The sequence below is a fragment of the Caretta caretta genome, chromosome 11 (assembly GCF_965140235.1).
Source record: "Caretta caretta isolate rCarCar2 chromosome 11, rCarCar1.hap1, whole genome shotgun sequence".
In the NCBI taxonomy this organism is placed as follows: domain Eukaryota; kingdom Metazoa; phylum Chordata; order Testudines; family Cheloniidae; genus Caretta; species Caretta caretta.
The window spans coordinates 28,716,607-28,738,997 of record NC_134216.1 but is presented as its reverse complement, the minus strand read 5'-3'; the positions used below and the strand labels follow the sequence as shown (position 1 = coordinate 28,738,997).

The following is a 22,391-nucleotide window of genomic DNA, read 5'->3' as shown; positions in this document are numbered from 1 at the left end:
CATATTATTAGCCTAAGAAGATATGGTGTCAAAGAAATATTACAGTAGCACACATGCTTTGAAATCGGAGTACTATTTTTATAAGCCTGCCAGGGAAAGCCTAATCAGTAATCTCAGCTATACGCGTGTTATTTTTTTAAACTAGTTCCATGGTGACTCTGCTTCTCAGAGTTTTCCTCCTTCAAAGGAAACAAAAGATCAAAGGGTGGGAATACTTAATCGGTTTTAAAAATATATTAATCAGAACTCCTCAGCTTTTCTCTTTCTGCAATTATAGTGTGCTCTCATGATCTCTTGGGGGTGATACCAAGTAGTACTCACTTGCTGGGTGAGGTACTCAGTATAAGTCAAATAGGGCATAAAAATAATATAATTAGATCTGGTCAAGGACTTTCTTTTCCCAGAAAAAATTGCGACTAAACCAAAGAAGTTTTCGTTTTTGTTCAACTTTCTTCAAAAACGTTCAGGTTTTCACTGAAAAAACAAACCTGAAACATTTTTGGGTTTTGGCAACCATTATTATATATCTTATTTCGTTTTTTGGTTTTAAACCACACATGATTGAATTCTGAAGAAAATCTGCAAGATTCTGACAAAAACAAACATTTTTGGAAAAATTTGTGTTATTGAAAAAAGCCATTTTCTGTAAAAGAAAACAACGTTTTGACCTGCTTTAATTATAATATGAGAAGGGACCAGCCGTGGGGAATCCTTCATAAAATACACTAGCAATTTTATAAACTCCGGCTATTCCAAGTGGTGGGTAGAATGTCGGGGATCAGTAAGGGGGTGTCTCTCTCTGTGCTTTATCATCATCGGGGGATGCTCTCAATTTGATTTTTTTTAAATTTATTAATTTTAAAAAAAAGTTACTTTCTGATGGAGCTCCTTCCAAACCGCATGGCTAGATTTTTTTGTAATTAGTTTGAAGAAAGCACTGGTGGGGCACGCATGTCAGTTTCACCGCTTTACCTGCTAACCCTGAGTTGAAAACCACCGTGGGAGAGGCTGTTCCTGGCAGAGGGGGTGCTGACGGTGGCGGTGGGGGGGGCAGTGGAGGAGCTGGGGCTGTCTCTGCAGCTGGACCAGGAAGAGGTGGAGGCGGAGGCGGAGGTGGCATAGGTGCTGTCACAGGACCGTTTTGCACTACAAAAGGAAGGGGGAAAGACATGTTTGCCTCTGAAAGCATTAATCAGAACACAACAAATACCCACCAAAGAATTACCTCTAAGAGAATTAAAAGCCACAAAAGATCATGTCTCTGGGCTAGATTTCTCAGCGGGTGTAAACTGAAGCTGGTAGCTTCACTGACTTCAACAGACCGATGCTGATGTAAAGCAGCCGATGATCTGGCCCCTAGTCACTCTACATACCAGTGTGTGCATCTCATTAAAAAGAATGAAACAAAACCATCTGCTCTAATCATAGCAGACTTTGTTTTCTGCATCTGAGTTCAAATACTCCTTGGGTTTGTCAAGTTGGATCCATGAATATTCACTGTCGTGACTATGTCTGTTGTGTGACATGGAGCCTAAGTTTCACCCTCAATGGTGCTTAAACCAGCATGAAACCAGTGTGAGGGAGATCAAGCAAAGTGAGCTGCACCATAAACTTCCAACCTCACACCTGCCCCTTGAGTCGTAAAACTTCTCACCTGTCTCAGATGTTGGTGGTAATGGGGGTGGAGGTGGCGGCAACGGTACTGAAGACGTAGCCCCAGTCACTGGTCCCACAAATGCGCCAACTGTAGCTTCTGACCCTGATGGCAGTGTCCCAGAGGCCACAGCAACAGGAAGAATAGAGATGTCACCATCACCTTTCTTCTGAATTTTAATGGTCCCTTGCTTTTCCAGTTCATGGATCTTTTTCTCCAGGGTTGACTGCCGCTGGATGGCTTCTTCTTTTTCTTTGACCATTTTTCTCAATGTGTGAACCTGGGTATTGGCATCTTTGTAAATCTCCTGCAGAATTGTCCAAAAGTAAAGAATTTACTTGCATTCAAACGACAGCATACAGCTGAGCCAGAAATAGAATGACAGCATGGCACTGGATTGCCCCTTGCTGCTCAGTGATAAAGCATTTTGATGAGAGCAATCCCTCTTCATTTGCCCAAAAGAGGGTTCATTTTGCGTTTCCCCCCATGTTAGCACTAAGAATGTGTACACGAATGAGTTGTATAAAGAACCTCAACTCTGAGTACTAAGATAGAATTTGTGGACATCAGTGCTAAAATATATCCCATGTAGACTACTAGGATTATGTTAATCCTAAATAAATAGCATGGTATGATGTTCATATGTCAGCCGAACTGTGGCCTTCCCTTGCTTGCTCCATGTCCACTTGCTAGCTGCCTGGCCTGCCTATGAGCACATGTTGGACACTTGGTAAAAGAAGGAACTGAGCTGAGCCTGCTCCTGGTCTCTCCCCTTTGCCTTGCCTAGGAGTGGTGGCTGTGTTCTCGGAAGGCCACTGGGGACCTGTGCAACTGATGAATGCTTGAGGCTCACATTCCGGGGCAGGGATTGTATCCCCGAGTGTCCAGGACATATGGGACCAATGGCCCATATCAGTGTGTAGGTAGCTGCGCACAATAGCATGGCCAAAAGCCTCTAAGGGGCTCTGAAGCCCTGATTCTGTCCTTCTAGCTGCCTGCCTGATACGGGTATAGTTCCCTACACCAGCGGTTCTTAAACTGTGGGTTGGGACCCCAGAAAGGGTCGTGACCCCATTTAAATGAGGTTGCCAGGGCTGGCATTAGACTTGCTAGGGCTCGGGGCTGAAGCCAAAATCTGAGCCCCACCACCCAGGGCTGAAGCCCTCAAGCTTTGGCACCCCCCAGGATGGCAGGGCTTGGACTTTGGCTCCCCAGCCTGGGGTGGTGGGGTTTGGGCTTCAGTCCCTCTTCCCGGGGTCATGTAGTAATTTTTGTTGTCAGAAGGGGGTCACAGTGCAATGAAGTCTGAGAAACCCTGCTCTACACCAATGATATAACTGTTTCCTTACGATCTAATGTACCTCAGACAGGAAAAAAACAGAGACCAAAGACTTCAAAACAATCTACAAAATGAGACAAACATATAAGAGAGATAAAATATTTAATAGTGATGTAACTTGCCTATTGCCATTTCTTTAGCAACACCCGCACAACCTGCTGTGGAGATTATATGTCACATCCGCAGCTAGTGTAAATTGGTGTAGCTCCATTCCCTATATAAATATAATTCTCTCTATGAGACCTATGGATATAAAGTGCAGCAAAGAACCTAAGATAACGTAGCTTTGGTTAGATACATACTATGGAGAAAGAAAGTCTTGTTGCCTGAATATGCTGACAGTGTTTGCCTGAAACACCCCAGCTTGTTAGCTAGTCTCGATCTTGCTGTGCAAAGGCTAATGGGCTCTGCTGAGTCATTGAAATAGATAGCTTGTTATCCTGCCCAGATAAAAGGGAGATGCTAATTTCTTGCAAGAGAGAGAGAGAGAATCTAGTGTGTGAGCTGAGCAGTCAGGAGGAAGTAAGCCTAGAAGCAGCCAGCCTGTGGAGAAGTTTTGGGTTGAAGTTTATATTTTATTAAATTATATTTTATATGATTAATGTCTGTACTAATGAAGCCATACCCCAGGAAGGGAGTGAGTTTGGATTCTACACACAAGCAAGGCACCTGCTGAAACTCCACTGATGCTATGCACCCAAACTTTTTGAAGGCTTTAATTCAGTCTGTAATTTTCACCCACAATCAACTGTGTGCAAAACTATAGGTAGAATTAAATGCAGATATGAATGATAACGTTTAGACATCTACATGTCTGATTTGGCCAGGCAATCAGAGAGTTAAATATCGAACCTCTGTTGTTTGTACCCACAAGTAAATCCACCTGCCATTGATTATGGGTGCAAAGTTAGAGGCCATTAGAAAAGTTCAATCCATAAAGTCTGAACCAGGTGTAAGCATCACGATTCACTGTCATACTCCCATTTCACACAATGAATACCAAACTAAATACAAAATGAAATGGAGCTCTTTCTCCTGAATGTGACATCTGTCTGGAATGTCATCATCGCACTTACTCGAACAACATCCAGTTCTTTGTTTCTCTGCATAAGCTGCTTTTCCAGTTCCACAATCTTTGCCATAGCTTCATTCTCTGTGTCTTGCAGTTTTTCCGATAACTGTAATTGAAAAAAAGATATTGATGGTAAGAGATTTCTCAATCAACACTATTAGTAGCGCTAACTGGAAAAGTGGTACCTGGTAAGCTAGTGACACTGGGCCAAATCTTGAAGTTCTTATTCAGTAAAGCTCCTACTGAAATCAATGGAAATTTTGACTGAGTAAGGACTTCATTATTTGGTCCATGGGGCATGAACTGTATTGTTGATGGTCCTGTTAAATCTGAACATCTAAATCTGATCAGCAGCCAACCCAATAAGACTGTAGTTTACCAAGTCTGCTCAAGAAGAGGATACCCTACAAAGAAAGCAAGACTGCTGGGCCACTTTGAAAAAACGGTCAGGAAGTTATCACTTTACTTATAAACTGGGCAAATTTAATCTGGAAATCACCGAGACACAAAAATCAGGGAACCACACAATGCCATTTTTGCATTCACTTTGCAAAGTAGAATCTGCATCCCTAGGATCCAGGTTTATTGTCTTTCAATGACTGTCAGATCAGATTTGCTCATTTCACAAATAAAAATGTGTTGTTCTTGTAAATTGCCGATCCTACAAACTTAACATGGGATCTGAGAGCCAAACTGTAATTCTGACTGAATTGGGGTGTGTTGTAAGTGGTAATGTGCAATTGACTTCTGCATCTCTGCAAACTTTGAGGTAAAGATTCGGCAATTGGAACGAACATAATTAACAATTCTGTTAAAGCATGAACTTGAGAATTTTAAGTCTTCACTCGCATAGCCAAATAGATTTTGTTGGGCAAATAGAAATAAAAGGCAGAAAAAAACTTGTTTTAGTAACTAAAGTAAGCAATTATGTCTCTAAACACTCATAGTTAGCAGATCTATTAAATAAGAATGCACCATTTTTACCAAGGCATTTTTCAGAGCAAAATAGCACTTTAAGGGAGAGAATATTATAGTCAGTTCTAATTGCTCTTGAGAAAGAATGTACTTGTTCTATGTCAAGCCAATGTTCAAAATTTGGAGTGAAGTTACGACTTTGGGGGTTATTTTTCAAGTCAGGAAAACACTTATTTTTAAAACAGGAAAGTCATATTTTCAAGACTAAAATAATTGATACCAAAAATGTCTGACATGGAAAAACTAAAAGCAAGCAGTGCATCTCAGAGTAATGCTACACTTCAGTCCTCATTACTGAGCCAAGTCGAACACACCTGAGCCTTTACCTCTTGAGGCTCTAGCAGTTTGTTTTATGAAGTCCAAGTGCATATCTGTTCTCTATCCATCTCCTTTCGGCATCAGACACAGTCCTACTGCTCAGAGATTTAAAATAATCCCAAATGCCTGCTTTCTCAGTCTGCTTCTGCTTTACACATACTTAGTGAATGTGTTGTAAGTCGCACAAAACTCTAACTGTACTTTTATGGCATGGAATGTTTATCTGCTCTATTTATTTGTACCATATTGCTAAGGAATCTGCAATTTATATGTAAATTAGTTTTTCTGTCCATAACTCTATGCAGACCCAGGCTGTCAAGTGATTCCATCTGTAACTACCCTGAAACTAAGAATTCTGGAACTACTGGAATCCATACGCTCCAACCCACAAAGCTAGGACCATACATGCTTAATCAATGGTGAGGTTCCCACCAAGGACTACAGGAACCATATGCATGTGAAGCAGAACCGGTACGGGTCCCCCAGATAGGAACCAGGTGAGCCTGATGAGTAGGATTCTCTGGTTATGTCTACATTTGGAGCTGGGGGTGGGAGTCTCAGCCTGATTCCCATACTTGAGCTAGCTTTCAATGAGCTGGCATGCTAAAAAATAGTCGTGTGGCACAGGCAGCAGCAAGCGGCAGCAAGAGCTATCTTGCCTGAGGACATACCCATGGGGTGGCTCGCCTGGGCTGCTGCTTGCCTCTGAACATAACTGCCTTCAGTTTTTGGCATACTAGCTTGATGAGAGCTAGCATGAGTCTGTCTACTCAAGCTGGGAATCATAGAAATGTAGAACTGAAAGGAACTTGAAAGGTCATCTAGTCCAGTCCCCTGCCCTGAGGTAAGACTAAGAATTACCTAGACCATCCCTGACAGATGTTCATCTAACCAGTTCTTCAAAACCTCCAATGACAGTGATTCTGCTGTCTCCCTAGGTAATTTGTTCCAGTGCTTAACTCCCCTGACAGTTAGAAAGTTTTTCCGAATGTCTAACCTAAAACTTCCTTGCTGCAATCAGTGACTTCTGGTAAGAATTTTACCAGTCAACATGTACCAGTTGTATACATATGATCAGTGCTTAAGTGGTGGACTTTTCAAGATGCACAGTGACCTGTGTGCACATAATGGGAAGGAAAGAAGATTCTATGGTTAACTCTGACAATTTGGGTTCAGTTTCTAGTTCTAATCCAGACTCACTGTGTAGCATTGGGCAAATCACTTAATCTCCCTTTGTCTCAATTTGCCACATATAAAATGAGGATAATACTTTCCTAGCTCACAGTTAGGAGCATAAATTCACTAATATTTGTGAGGTGTTCAGATGCTACAAAGATGGGACCATATAAATACCTAGCGAGACAGACAGACATAACACATATTAGACCCAAACTACTAATCAGTGCAATTCTATTCTATTTAGTCTCTTGTACCACAACAATCACTGTGGTATCTGAGAACCTGGCGCTCTTCCCCATTCATGGTTATGGTCAAGTAAAACAAGATAATCAATTACACAAGTATAGGAGGAACCCTTTTCTCACTGAGTCTGTAAATGGCCTAGGAGCAAAGCCACCAATTAGCTAATGAGTGGAGAATATGAGGGCTAAAATACATTCTTGTGTGTCTTGTTTTTCATTACAAGTTTCTTATGCAACAGTAAAAACACATGGTTATTGTTGAGGAGTAGCCACCACTACTTGATGCCATTTCATTGTTAACATGAATGATTCTAAATTGAATCCAGAGTCAGTTCTAAGTATGAAGAGAAGCAGCAGCCTCTGCTAAGTCCCCACTGACTCAACGTTGGAGGCCTCCCCACAAGACCTACAGTAGGGGAGACCTGTCATCTCTCAAAAATGAAGGAAACATAAAGTGTCGTTTTCCCAACTGAAGACATACCACACTTAGCAGCACCTGGATCTCCATAACCGGCTGCACAAGAAACCATCCCTGAGATGTTCTTTCCAGACATTTTTCAAGATTTGTTAAGATCCAGATGCCAAAAACCTGCTTAATCCCTCATCAGGAAAACAGCCCAAATGACTCCTCTTATGCTGAGGATCCTGACTCCCAGAGGCTCTACCTCTGTCTAAGCCTGTGCTTGCAGCAAGCTCACCAATATAAAGCATTAACAGCATAGTCTTAACTAAGTCAAAGGTCATTTCAACTTTGCACTAACATGAGAAATATTTTCTTCCAGTTCTTCAACTCTTTCCAAGGCTGCGTTCTTGGTTTCGGCATCTTCAAGCAAAGCTCCCACATCAAAAACATTGTCCAAGTAAGCTTGAATCTGCACCTGCAGTTTGTCACTCTCTGTGTGTTTCAGCTTCTGAAAGTCCAAAGTAAAAGAAACATCATGAAATGCATTCAGCAGCATGCAATGACAAGGCCACAAATACTGAACGGATGCAAATACGTTGCAATCAAGTTTGGCCCCATTTTCGTATTTCAGAGAAGTGATTAAGTTTTTAAACATCACTGAGAGTTACAAATAAGACATGGCAAAATGTAAGGAGGCCCCCAAAAGTTCAAACTTTAAAATTAAGCAGTAATTTTTTTCTGTAGTAATATTAGCATTTTCTTTAATGGCAGGTGTTTGAGATCTTAACATCTGAATATAACTATTAACAGCACATAAGCGAGAGCTAGACACAGACAAGAGTACCAATCAGAATGTGAAGACTCACTGATGTGCCATGTAAATCTCTGACAAACATCTATTATATACTGTGGCCCACACTGTGCTATTCAGGAACAGGCTCACCCTGGGGTTGGTGTGGTGCCACGCCTCACCACTGCAGTGGAGAGCTCTGAGGGAGAGATGTTGTGGTCAGGGAGACAAAAAATACCTCCTGGAACTCCCCGGCATACAGGCAAGAGCAGCCAGTTCTGCCAACTGGTGCAAAGGAAGGGGAGGGGCTCTGCCCCCTTCCTACCCACTCTGGGCTGGCTAGTGCCCCACGAGGCAGTAAGTGACAGTAATCATTGCACTCAGATAAATAAATGGAATTCAACTGTGCCTGACCCCTGAATAAGATGAGGGAAAGGCTCCGTTTGCCTTCTTCCTTGTGTACCTGTGCAGAGGCACTGTATCTGTTCTCTATTGTTCTGCCTGTGTTTGAAATGAGCCCACATAATCTGAAATGTCAACCTTTGAGCTGAACAGGCATAGATCAGGAAGAGATTGTGATGAAACATCTTTTTAGATGAATTACAGTTTTTGTGCTGGCAGAAGATCATCATCAGTACCGAAAGGAGTGCTCAGTGTCAATGCGTGCATATTCCTAGCAGAGAGCAAAAAGTAGCTCTGGCTCTGTGATCACTGAGCAGAGCCAAAGAACAGCAGGAACAGACAAACTCCTAAGCAACCAAAATACTGTTTTCCATGTAAATGTTCCTAATAATAAAACACTAGGAGAGAGAGAAATACATGGGGATAAGGGAGAAACGTGATATAAAAGCACCATTCTCTTTAAATAGAACATTTCCAGAAGGTGCCAGTAAATCTCTGAAGTCAGGAGCTTGTGGACTTCTAGTCAACATTCAATAGCATAATGTGTCAATTTTAATCTTAGCACCACAGCATTTAATCATTTGAAGAAACACTATCTTATACAGTGTCTGCTCAACAAATGCTCCCCACCTTACCTGGTAACCTAGGTCCTGATTCAGCCAGGTGCCTAACTCACATGCTTAAAAGTTGGACACGTGCTTAAGTACCTTGCTCAATTGGGCCCAAGAACAGAACCAGACCAATTAATTGATGTCATGAGGGATGAATTTGGTCCATTATGGCCAGCTGTGAGGCTCAACTTTGGAACAAACTTAGGTCTGGGGAAATGAATAATTACAAGATGAAGATCAAATTTTCATCCATGCTCCATGAGTAGGTTTACATCAATGGTCCCAGTTTAGCAGACACAATGGCTACATTTTTAGCAAAATATGTATAATCTCCTCTGTCCCTTCCAAAAGCTCTCCTGCTTCAATGGACTTCAGGGGAGTTAAAAGGCATGTCCCCATTTTTCTCCCCAATGTGCTTTTTATAGATTTCCATTGCTGGCAGGTATGTCTCCCACTGCACATAACAGGAGTTCTGTACCTGGAAACGGGAGAAGATGCCCCTTACTTGCTAGATAAGAAGTATCACTGAATCCTCAGAGCCACTAACATTATCAGCTCCTAGCAAAGATAAATGCTTAAAACTAGGAGAGTTAGGCAGGCTTATTGACTCTTTCAGTGTGGGGGCGATGCTGTTGGGGATAAAGAAATATAAAGAGATGAGGGGAATGAAAGAATCAAGGTAGCTTGAACAATGTAAGGATACTTCTGCTGACAACAGACATCATACTTCCAAGTACATGTCTGAGGTTACTTCTTCCTTTTGCTTCAATTTGTCATTTTTACCAAGTGATCATTTACTCATTGCTTTGCCATACTCATGGTTTGATTCCTGCTGCCCAGAGCGTGGTGTTTCTGGAGCCAAGAAGGTAGTTACGTACCGTGCATCCCATTACTGAGCACGGGGGCAGGGACTGAGCGAAGCTCTCAGTAGCTGTCACTGGGTTTACTTTGCTGCTATGAGGCTACTAGCAGAAAACAGTTTAGCTGCCAAGATGTCTGAAATGAGCCCAGCCCTCTCAGCAGAGAGGTCACTATATTAGATTCAGGTTCCAGCTCCCTTGGAAGAAAGATCAGCATGCTGGAAGTGTGAGCCTTGTATGGTTTCATTCACCTTACCTGGAACAGCAACTAATTGCACATTTTGATCAAAAAAATACAGAGCAAGGACCAAATTCACTCAAGGGTCCGTGCCCAACTTGGAGCAGGGCTGCCAGGATCAGAACTTGGGAGACTGCAGCAACACAAAATGCTTTCAACATCCCCCTTCACCAAGAGACCTGCAAGCAGCCCTCACAACTCCAGAAGTGAACCGTGCTGGCCAATTAAGGCAGTGGGGGATGGACTGAGGCAGTGAATTCACGCTATTGCTTTTGCAGCTAGGGCTTCTCTGGAACCTATAACATTGTAAACTGCCCTCCTAAAATGGAGTCCAGAAGGGAGGTTAGGGGTGAACCATCCGGGATGGAGTGGCCCTTGCTGGCACAGAGAGGCACAATATGCAATTCTCTGCACTAGCAGAGACCCCAATTGTCATTCAAGCCATCCAGAGCCTGGCACTGTTCAAATATGTTAATCCATTTGGGAGATAATGACCAATTCTGGTCAGAGTAAAACAAGGCCATACTTACATCTAAATATTCGTCCAGACCTAATTTCGTAAATTCATACTGGAGATGAACTCTGAAATTCATGTCCTCTACTGAATGGACTACAATGTTGATGAACTGCATACATGCCACCTGTAGGGAACAATCATCACAGACTGAAAATTTAACAAGAAATAGCGGTGCATCCTTTGTTTTGTAGAGAATGCTAGGATTTGCTACACTGCGTAAGAGTATTTAAAGATGATTCTCTTCCCTCCTACCCAGGGATAATAGCTCATGCTTCAGATAGAGAGGGAAAAAATCCACTACAAACCTCGCCAGTTGAACAGCAGATGGTGTGTGCAAAGGCAGCATGCCTTTGTGACATCACAAAAAGCACAAGATTTGGGGCCTGATCCTAAATCCAGCGAAGTCAAAGGAAGGACTCCCACTGACTTCAATGGGGATTGGTTCAGGCCCTCTGTTTTGACAAACATCACTATAGATGTTATGATTGTTTAATGTTGTCATATTTACCACAAATGGAAACGCTCTGATTTTCTTCTAGGAGTCAGATGTTTTGTTTAATGTAGTGGATCCTGGTTTAAAAGGTGTTAGTTTATCCTGATTAATGGAAATGTGGGATTTCAAAAGTTCAGGAATATCTGTAGAGCTCAGTTTTGTTTTATTGTGCCCTTTACATTGTCCACAGAAATAAAATGGTTTCCAGGCAATTGTTAGATTGTCCATCCAGTGTTAGATTTCCATCTGACTCCAGAAGTAATTTAATTAGCTCTTGAGAAGAAAACAACATCCTTTTTCAAATGAAGGCCACAATTCTTTTCTTTAATAATGATATGTACATTTTGTTTTGCAATCTGCTGGCACTGTTAAATTAGACAACAAGACTGGGCATTTTAAATGGAAGGTGCCATGTTGATATTCCTGGAGATTTCAAAATTCAAGATTTAGTAACTAATGATAAGATTCATATTTCTTAGCATATAAACTAACACAGACACGATGAAAGAAACAAACTCTCCCAAGCAAGGTCATCTGGAGCCATCACTACAACCACTCCCTCCATAACAGATGAGACAGGGTGGTGCTGAGGCTGATGGTGGAAGGATAGCTGCAAAATGCAGGGTGTCAGGTTATATCACCCAGCTGAGCTTGCCTGTTCATTTTACATAGATCTAGCTTAGAGTAGCAATAGTTGTTGGGCCAGATTCTGCCCTGAGATACATGTTCCCAGCTCCCATTTAAGTCAGTGGAAGTTGCACGTGCTTATCTGACCACAGAATTTGCCAGATTCATCTCAGTTATTTTTATAAATGTCTTTGTATAGTTGTTACCTTTACGCAGTAAAATCGAGTACTGATATATATGTTTGATATATTTTTCAGTTAATAGGCTACAATATCTATTTTTTTTAGATACACAGGTATTATAGTATAAATAAAATGATACTGTATGTGTGTTTAAAAACAGTTGGTCAATCTGCTTAGGACTTACCTGAAAGAAGATAAATTCCATGTAGCATGACTTTACATACAGCTAAGACTTCAAGAACAATCTACCCCTTTGGGGTCAATCAACATTTTGCAGGAAGAAGTAAGCGAACAGGAGGGCTATGCTTTGAATTACCATTTACCAGAACACAATAAAAAGAATGCCAGCTAATTCTGCCTGATGGCTGGTTTTGTAGAGACCGCCTCCAGGTGGTCAAAGAGTTGCTATACAAGATCTTGGGAACATAGTAAACTGATTAACCAAGAGTTAAACATAGCTTGTTTGTGTCAAATGATTTTGTGTGTGTGTGCGTGCACAATATCCATACTGCATATGTTTCATTTAAATAATCTGTTTGCAGAAAATATTGTGTAGGTCCCCAACAATGCACATACAGTTGTGGTTGAGTGTAGGGATATGCTTGAATAACTACCTCCTCCTCCTCCCCCTGATTCAAAGACCCTTTTCATTTGGGGGAGGTGTGCAGGGGGCGGTGTGGAGGTGGAGGCGTGTGTGTACAGGAGAGGGGGACAGTAGACATCCAAATCCAAATATTTCAGCTTTGACCCATTTCTAATTGGAAAATGCTCCCTTAACATGGCTAGAAAGCTAACCTCATTATGTGAATCTTTATAGTACAATATATTCTTCTCAAGTTTCCATAATCAAATACTCTTTTTTTCTTAGTATCACTACTGGCCCTAAACTGCTGAGCAATGGTACACTGGAGGGTAATTTAACAGAGGGCTAAATCCTCTTAATTTTAAAATGATCTGTTACACTCTCTTATTTTGTTTAGTAAACACTTGCAAGAATAAGGGCAAAGCCTGAGTTCCTTTCTCAGATCCTAATACTGCAAACATTTATACACATGAGTAAAGAGTTTACTAGATCAGAGTAACTGAATGTAAGAGTTATTTTTAAAATTAAACAGTAACAAGTTACTGGCAACAATAACAACCCTCCCTGAAACACCTCTTTTTAGTTACTCTTTCCTCTTTTCACATTAACACCCTCTAATTTACCTCCACCCCCAGGTCAGGATATAGTTAACCAAAAATCCTTTTTTGTTATCTTCTCCGGTTGACATCAAGCTGAAGTCGAGTAGCTGCAGAAATATCTTTGTTCATGTTCAGTTATAACCTGAATTATTACTCAAGTTTTAACAATGCCTCTTGGAGCCCTGATTTTTTGCCATAAATTTTTATCATCCTGCCATAACTGACTTTGGCACATGTTACAAACCCAAATGCTCACACAATATAGGTGGTTCAGCAATCCAACATTCAAGAACTCTCCACATTGGCTCTATCTTGTACCGTCTAGCTTTCCCGCACAACCCCAAAGCATATTTGTCATAGGTTGTTTTTAACAGCATGTGGATATAGTCAGAACCAGATGGTGACAGAAGGATCCAATCTGTCAAACCATTTGTCATTAATTTTCTGTCTTTCTGCTGTAGGCCTGTCAAGTATTTAATCACTTAGAAAAAAGTAGGTGGAAGCAGATTTTATTAGTATTGGGCCAGCTCTTGACAATCCTTACTCAGAGCCATGTTGTTCCATTTCAATCAGATTTCAACATTGACTTCAATGATGAGCTCTAAAAATGTAATGGCACAATAAGGCCCTTTAATCTGGGGGGCAAGGATCAGCGTTCACATCACATGCCCTGTCAGTACCCAGAGACAACTGGCTCCACTTTCAGAGAACACAATGGGATGGTGCGAGGAGGGATAGGTAGGTAGGAACAGGACCTAAATAAGAACTTCATGATTTGGTCAATAATGCATAGTCAGTTACACAGGGCCATAATTATATAAAGCATCTAACATAACATAGAAAAGACACACTCTACCCTTAGAGCAGGCTATCTAATAAGTGTAGGTCTGGAAGGATTTGATTTTTATTGGTAAATCTCAATAAACATCAATTTCACTATACACTCACAAACAAAACAAATTCTATTGATAATAATTGAAATTTACAGATAGGCAAAGTAAGAAAAATGCTGCTTGAGAAATTATTAGCATTTGATTTAAGGGTATTTACTTTGTATATTTTGACATGTGACATTGACAATTTGTGTTTTAATGGTTATAAAGCTTTAACTTTTTGAATCTCAAAATCTACTGTCATTAAATAATTATCATCTGACCCCTCCATTATCTGACCACCCCATATCTTCCTGCAACTGTGAAAATTTTAGATCAATAAAAACTGAAAAAATCCTCGAAGCTCATAATTTTGCACAACTGTGCAAATTTAAATTTATAAAAAAAATCTTTAAAAAATGCTTAAAAATAAACATTGATATTATCTGTTGAAATTATAAAAAAATAAAAATTTAATTTGGCCAAGCCTGGATATATGTAAATAAAGGTTAGTTTATCGATAAAGTTGGACACTTTCTGGTGGCCTGTGGAGAGCTGGTTGACCACAGGCTTCTGTCTTCTTGTTTCCAGTTGCTAAATTGCAGTAAAAGAGGCTAAAAATACATGAATACTACCCTCATATTACTTTTTCATGTAAGCAACTGCTGGAGTCGTTACAGGAATATTATACGATCATGAACAGGTAGAGATATTGCCTTTGTGATTGTCCATAAGACAAATCTTTCTATTAAGTTGAAGCCAAAAATGGGACAAAGTTGAGAATATTTAATCTATCTGGTGCCTACCATAATGGGGCTCTGGTCTCCCCCTGGAGCTCCAGGTGCCACTGCAATACTACTAACAAAGAGCAACAACAACAAGATTGTATGGAGTCACTGTAGACAGCTCAATAAGCCTAGCATAGTTATTTTAGATTTTGTAAAGCTTTTGTTTCAACATGCGAAAGTAGCCACAGAATTTTGTTTACTGCACAAGCCCAGAGACGGCAGTTTAAAAATTCTTTATTGGGTATCATGTTCTGTTGTTTTTTAAGAGTATCAAAAGAAGCAGATGGTTCATTGGATTGGTAATGAGACATTTCGTTTTCACTTCTTCATCATGGGTTTGAGTTTGGCCCAAGTTTGCAGGGGCTGAAAATCATTGCCATGGGAATGCAGTTCAAAACCTACCTGAAACGCCATGGTGGTCTTAATCTAATTCCTAATGGACAGAAGTTCACATCACAAAACCCATCAACACAATTGGCACTAGGTGCCATCCTTGTCAGAAGTCTGAGCAGAAAGGCCAAGGCTTGAATGGGCACAGAGACAGACCTATTCTCTCACCCCAAGGGGTGGATTATCAGGTCAAATTTGAGGCACACTGGCATGGGCAGCATTCTGAAGCTTGCAATGTTGATGCCTGTGCTGTGCCTTTTCTGTGAATAAATAGAGGACTTTGATTCCAGGGCTTTCAAGCTGACACCTTAAGGAATCACTAAAATTCACATACGGTACATTTTTAAGACCTATGTTAAGGCTCAGTTCATAACAAATTCATTAGGTTCACCATTTAAACTCATTCATGTCATGATTCATCAGAGTTTGCAATGCAAGAGCTAGAGTTTGGTGTGTATGGGTGCCAATGTACTCTTCCGCTATGTTTCTATTTTCTTTCCTGTTTCAGGGGAAGTGGTGTCTGTGAAGATGCACAAGCAAATTGAGGAACGAATAGTGGTAAAAACTAGTGTTATATTTATCTACAGATAAGGAAGGACAACGGCTGCAATGAGTCTTGGCCATACTTCCCTGTCATAGGGTGTTTGAGGATGTTGGCATATGTACACTATACACATCTTGAGATTTCAGATATTTTCTATTCTCCCACCCAGTTACAGTGCACAGTACTACAAACAAGCCCTCCAGTTGTGCCTGCCAATGATCACATACTAAGATATTATAGTATGAGACACTTTTACAAAAGCCTTTCCACTACATCATAAGTGCCCACATTTTCTGTTACCAAGGGCCTTATTGGCAACTGACTAGGGGCCCAAAGGTAGACATTAAATTGGACAAAAGGGAGCACACTATAGCAAACTTCATTTTTGACATGTAGATGGCCCTTCTTACTCATTGCCAGCTTTATTGTTAAACATATGGTGTTAAAGTAGCACCTAAAGGCTGCATCTGTCATCAGGGCCCCACCGTGATAAACACATGGTAAGCAACTGTCTCTCCCATAAGAGTTTACAATCTGAACAGACAAGACAAGACAGACAAAGGTCAGAAGCAGGGCCATCCCTAGCTATTCTGGGGCCCTATACAGCCCTTCCCCCCTCCCCCCCGTGGTGGGGCAGGGGGGAACCACCCCCCAGCACTCACTGGTGGTGCGGCTGGGGCCGGGTTGCTGCACTTCCTGCTGCTGATGAGTGCAGGCTGGGCCCTTGCTGCAGTCCTCGGGAGTGGGGAGGGGGCTGGGGCAGAGCACGGGTGGGAAGAGGTGGGACTGGGGCTGGAGCAGCATGCAGCTGCGCAGGGCACCAGGAAATGTGGTGCCCAGTATTTCCTGGTGCCCTACACAGCTGCGTACTTTGTGTATAGGTAGGGACGGCCCTGGTCAGAAGGGGAGACACAGGCACAGGGAGCCTCACAGCACATCACTGGTGTAGCTGGGGCTCGAATACTGGTTTCCAAGACCCAGATCGATGCTCTGCTGAATGGTCCACGCAGATAGCCCCTAAGTACAGTAGCCAATAATAACACATCCGAAGAGTATCAATAGCAAAATTTGAGCAAAGTAAAGAATGGAAGCTATGTAAGTTTGAAGATACTCAATACATAATTAACAGAAAAAATGTACGTAAGCCCCAAAGGAGTATCGGGGAACAGGAAGGGACACAGCAAAAAGGAAAGTTTAATTTTCTAATGACAGTAAGGCTTACCATGAAGTCTATATTGTTGTCTTCATTTCGGAAGTGTTCCATCAGCTTTTCAAAGCGCTGTTTCTCTCCACAAACCTGCAGAGGAATCACAGTGTATCTGTTACACAACCATCCACTAGAGGGAGTACTAAAAACATTAAAACCAGGCTTACATTCTTATTCACAATCCTTTATGCACCAACAGTCTTTTCCCTTATTCAGACTATTTTCTTCATGACAAGTCTCACTGCACAAACATTTTTGACTGTCCAAACTCTGACCATCAGCTGTGCTGCAAGTCACCGGGATCAGAACTCAGGCTTAATTATAAAATAATTCTTTCCATATTTCCTTGCCTTTAAAAAATTTAGGCCAGATCGTCAGCTGATGTAAACTGGTGTAGTCAATGGTGGTGAAGCCAACGGAACTATGGCAGTTTACACCAGAGGAGGATGTAGCCCTCTAACCAGTTCACTAACCAATCATGTTAGATTCTTTTCCCCCTCAACACATTTGAATATAATGCCATGATGCAGAAGATCAAATTACAAGGTGAAAAACCATGAAAATTATCCTCTGTCAAATTTGGAGGTGATGTAAGTCAAACGCTGGCAAGTCTGTGTAAATGTTAGCTGGGGTGACTTACATGGCAAAAGGTAGAACAACAGGACTGATGGCAGGAAAAGCAACCAACGAAGGAAGAAATAAGCTCTGAAATAAAGGAGGTCTCAGTACATTATTTTATATCTTCTTACATCTTTCTAATAGTTAGTTTCCCAGTTTTGATCCCACTCTCCTGATTCGTCAGCATATATATTGTTAAATCCAATTTACAGCAGAGTTGCAACACAGTAAATAAGTTGAAGGGTGAAGGAAACTGGAGTGAATGAGTGCTACAACCATAACAAGGAGGACGTAAATGGATTACTAGAAAGATCCGATGTCCTCCCCACCCAAGAACTGCATCTCTTAACACTGATGTGTAATCTAGGCCACCATTTATACACTTTCAGAATCTGGCCACAAAAACAAGACAAGAGTCTTTTCTCCTCAAAAAGCAGTTCAAATAAGACAGACAAGATAACTCACCTAGAGAGAGACTTAAGTGCCTTTCACTACCAGATGGGGGAGCACTGATTCATAGAATCATAGAAGATTAGGTTTGGAAGAGACCTCAGGAGGTCATCTAGTCCAACCCCCTGCTTAAACAGGACAAACACCAACTAAATAATCCCAGCCAGGGCTTTGTCAAGCCGGGCCTTAAAAACCTCTAAGGATGGAGATTCCATCACCTCCCTAGCTAACCCATTCCAGTGCTCCAACACCCTCCTAATGAAATAGCGTTTCCTAATATCCAACCTAGACCTCCCCCACGGCAACTTGAGAGCATTGTTCCTTGTTCTGTCATCTGCCACCACTGAGAACAGCCGAGCTCCATCCTCTTTGGAACCCCTCTTCAGGTAGTTGAAGGCTGCTATCAAATCCCCCCTCACTCATCTCTTCTGCATACTAAACAAGCCCAGTTCCCTCAGCCTCTCCTCATAAGTCATGTGCTCCAGCCCCCCAACTCTCCCTCTAATAAAGTGCTTGAAGCTCAACTTCACTGGATTTGACTTTACTATAGGGCCAATCCTGCCTCCTCCCCTGTGAGGTCAGGGGGCCCTTGGCAGAAGAACTAGTGCATTTCTGCTGCACGTGGGGAAATGGTGGGGAAGAATTTGGCAAGGCCACACAGGGCTCCCCTGCATGGCACAGAAATTTGCCTCTGTGGAAAGAGTCAGAAAGATGTAAGTGGCAGATAGGTCTTGTATGGGTGCCCAGCACAAGGGTAAATTTAAATTAAATCAAATAGGACAGGCAGTGAGCACAGAGGCTCCCTTACTCCCCTGCAAATACCCTTTGTGGCCAGTGGGATTGCTTGCTGGAGTAAGGGCTTGTGCATTTCTTTGCAGGATCAGGGCCTTAAGTCAGAGGGGGATCACAGACCAGCAGTCACAAAAGTTCCAGGGTTAGTATGAATACCAGAAATTAAGAACCACTGCCTTCAGGCACTGCACTAAATAACACTGTGGGCCAAGGTCATCCCCAGTGTAACAGCACAGATTCAGATCAAGAACAGAACAGAACAAAATAACAAAGGTTTAAAAGAATTTGAGATTCTCAGGGGGGAACCAATGAGATTAACGTGGTTAAATACTCTAACAAATCAATACATAACAGTACACAGATAACATGAATACATAATTTATCTAGCTTTCAGAATAACAGCCGTGTTAGTCTGTATTCGCAAAAAGAAAAGGAGTACTTGTGGCACCTTAGAGACTAACCAATTTATTTGAGCATGAGCTTTCGTGAGCTACAGCTCACTTCATCGGATCATTTATCTAGCTGTTGCCATTTATTCCAGAAAAAGAAAAAAAACCACAGATCTATTTGCTTGCACATGGAAAACAACTTGAAGAATTATTTATTATCAAAGGTAATTGTTTCCAGTCAACAGCCCTATGTGTTATGCTCTCCAGTGCATTTCTATTTTTCAGATGTGTCTGCTTACGTATGTCAATGCTTTTAAGAGGCTAAACTGTGATATATTATCACTGTATTCACTAAAACTTGATTTTACACCAATACTGTAGTTCATAGCCTCTGAGCCACATTTTTAAAGGGGACTTGGCTTGGCTGCTCATCTTTGCACCTGCAAATCATTTATGCCTCCCACAAAATATAATTTATGTGCACAAATGGCATCTAGCTAGCTCAGTTGCAAGTGAAAATATCATTTGCACATACAGATTCTGTGCTATTTATATAGGCACCATCTATTGTGAGCATACAAAATAGCCATAGGCACAGATTTAGAGGCTGTAGTTGGACATATGTCCCTACTGTACATGTACTAGCCCGCATCACTGACACTTCTTGTACTGGAGAGTTATAAATGTTTTTAGGCCAAATTCTGCTGTCAGATATGGGTGTGTCGGATCCTTCTAATGAAGTCAGCGTCAGCCCAGCATACTCCTGAAGCCAGGGAGAGAACTTTCCTGCTTAGACCTTGAGCTCATTTCTGCGGCCCTTCAATTCAATGTCAAACTCCCAGTGATGTCAGCAAGAACAGGAATTGGCCCATTATGTTTTCATGTAAAGAATGTGTCTTTATCAGGGCAGTACATATCTGAGTGAATTGATATTCAGACCTTTATTAGTACTGCATCAAATTATGCTCTTGACTGTGAACCTCCTCAGAAAGAGGTTCCTAGCACAGATATGGAATATGTGGCCAGTGGGATTATAACTGGAAAAGCTATGCTGATGGGGAAGGAGCCGAGAGAGCAGCATAGAGGGGCTGGCCCACAGCGGGACTGGAACTTGCCTGTTTTTGTGGATTCTCAGGATCGGTGAGGATGAAAGGCCACACTCTTTGTCTTCCCAAATCCTAGTCCCAAAGGGAGACCTAGCTGGAAACTCTGGGATGCACTGTTGGCAACTCTCATGGTTTTATCAATAGTTTCAGGATTTTTGGTGTTTTTCTTAAAGTCCCAGCTCCTGGAATCACGTGAGTCTCTGATTTCATTAGAAAGGGGGGGGGGGGGAAGGAACTGTCTAGGCCCAGGTTGTGAAGAAAAGCTCAAAAATGGGACCTGAGTGCAAGCCAAGGCTTAAAAACAAGAAGGCAAAAAACCAAACAAACAAACAAAAAAAGCCCCAAATTGTGTTTTTGAAAATCTCACCATTTCTTGGGGCCTGACCATGCCCATGCTCATGTGTGGGGTTGTTAGTACTGGCAAGATTAACTTCTCTGAAGCTAAATTTTCAGCCTTTCCTGGGCTCACTGTCACCACAGTCTCCCAGATTTCTCACCAGGAGAGATATGACCATACGCCAGTTTTAAGTTACCTATCCTTCCCAGGTCATTTTTCTTGTTAAAAAATAAACTCTTTGAGTCAAGGACCATTTTTTTGGATGTACAGTGCCTGGCACAAGCCCCAAATTATGTTTTTGAAAATCTCACGATTTCTTGGGGCCTGACCATGCCCATGCTCATTTGTGGGGTTGTTAGTACTGGCAAGATTAACTTCTCTGAAGCTAAATTCTCAGCCTTTCCTGGGCTCACTGTCACCACAGTCTCCCAGATTTCTCACCAGGAGAGATATGACCATACGCCAGTTTTAAGTTACCTATGCTACCCAGGTCATTTTTCTTGTTAAAAAATAAACTCTGTGAGTCAAGGACCATTTTTTTGGATGTACAGTGCCTGGCACAATGAGACTCTGATCTTGGTTTGGCTTCAGGGTGCTAGTGTTATATCAATATTAAATAATAATAGCAAGTTATAAACCTCTGGAAAGGAAATTTATAATGAAAATGCTAGATGCTCCTTAGTGTAACAGCTCCAACAGCGCTATTATCACCATGGTTAATTAACAGATTACTTTTTATCCCCTTTGGCTTAACATGTGTTATTCAGTTTGGCAGGCAAAAATATTATAAGAACTGCCTCATCATAAAATAAAGAGACATGCAGTGTAGTTCTGAAAAAGAGTTCTGTGTAAGCTCGAAAGCTTGTCTCTCTTGCCAAGGGAAACTGGTCCAATAAAAAGATATTACCTCACCCACCCTGTCTCTATAATAAAGAGACATGTAATTGAGCTTGATGGCTGAGACATGAGCACCTAAATTTACAAGTCTTGAAATAGTTTAAGAAGAGCATGGCTTCCCATGGATCACCCTGGCAGATAATAGCCAAGTTGGTCTTTGGTTACTTTCAAGTTTGCTGTGCGTAGTTCAGGGATTCCTTGCTGTGTGCAGTCACAAAAAGAAGTGATCAACCTCACAGCATCATGTGAAGCAGAAATTAAATCCTCCTGACATCAGAGTGCTAATCTCAGACAGGAGCTAAGTGCACCAACAGTTGCATGTGGAGTCCGCTGTTAATCTTCACAAAATGAACCGTTTCCTTCCGCTTCTCAGGGCTTCTCATTATTAGTGACGGACAAAACTCATCCATGTATAGTCTCCTCCCTTCGTTGCTCACAGTAGTTTCCAGAAGCAGAAAGATGGTGTCAATCTGTGGTATACTCAAGCCTTGAAAGAGACAACATTGACTAGTGGAAGCAAGCTTAACTCCTGCTTCCTTGGAGTGGCACTCTGTCCCTCTGTAGTAGTGGCTAGCCCCCCTCCGAAAGATTATTGAGCCTGCTATAGCCTTGCTTAAGAAACATATCTTTTTAGCCCATGCAGTAGAGGCTTATGCATTAAGCTCCGAAGGTCCCAGGTTTGACCCCCGCAGCTAAACCCCTGTGTGGGTCAGCATCACACAAGAAACTGCTGCTTCCTAACCCTGTGACTGGTTTAGTATGTGGCACGCAATCTTCCTGTGCCTCAGCTTCCCTATCTAGAGAAGGTCAGATACATGCACTGCAACAAACCGGATCCAAAGTACCTCAACAGAGACACAAAAGAAGTGCTAATATGTGCCAATATCCTGTCTAGCTCTGGGCTACCCCACTTCCTC

At 41.7% G+C, this 22,391-nt stretch overlaps 1 protein-coding gene across 9 annotated transcripts in view; it reads right to left on the bottom strand.

Annotated features, from left to right (window-relative positions):
* Positions 1-22,391, bottom strand: part of FMNL2 (formin like 2) — a 259,224-nt gene that overhangs the window by 23,618 nt on the left and 213,215 nt on the right. For all 9 annotated transcript variants that reach the window (XM_048869690.2, XM_048869693.2, XM_048869691.2 and 6 more), the window contains exons 10-15: positions 16,901-16,975; positions 10,614-10,724; positions 7,541-7,690; positions 4,070-4,171; positions 1,655-1,961; positions 973-1,146 (exon numbers count right to left, since the gene is read on the bottom strand). In XM_048869690.2, coding sequence (XP_048725647.1) covers positions 973-1,146; positions 1,655-1,961; positions 4,070-4,171; positions 7,541-7,690; positions 10,614-10,724; positions 16,901-16,975 — 919 coding nt within the window. The remainder of the gene's footprint in view (positions 1-972; positions 1,147-1,654; positions 1,962-4,069; positions 4,172-7,540; positions 7,691-10,613; positions 10,725-16,900; positions 16,976-22,391) is intronic.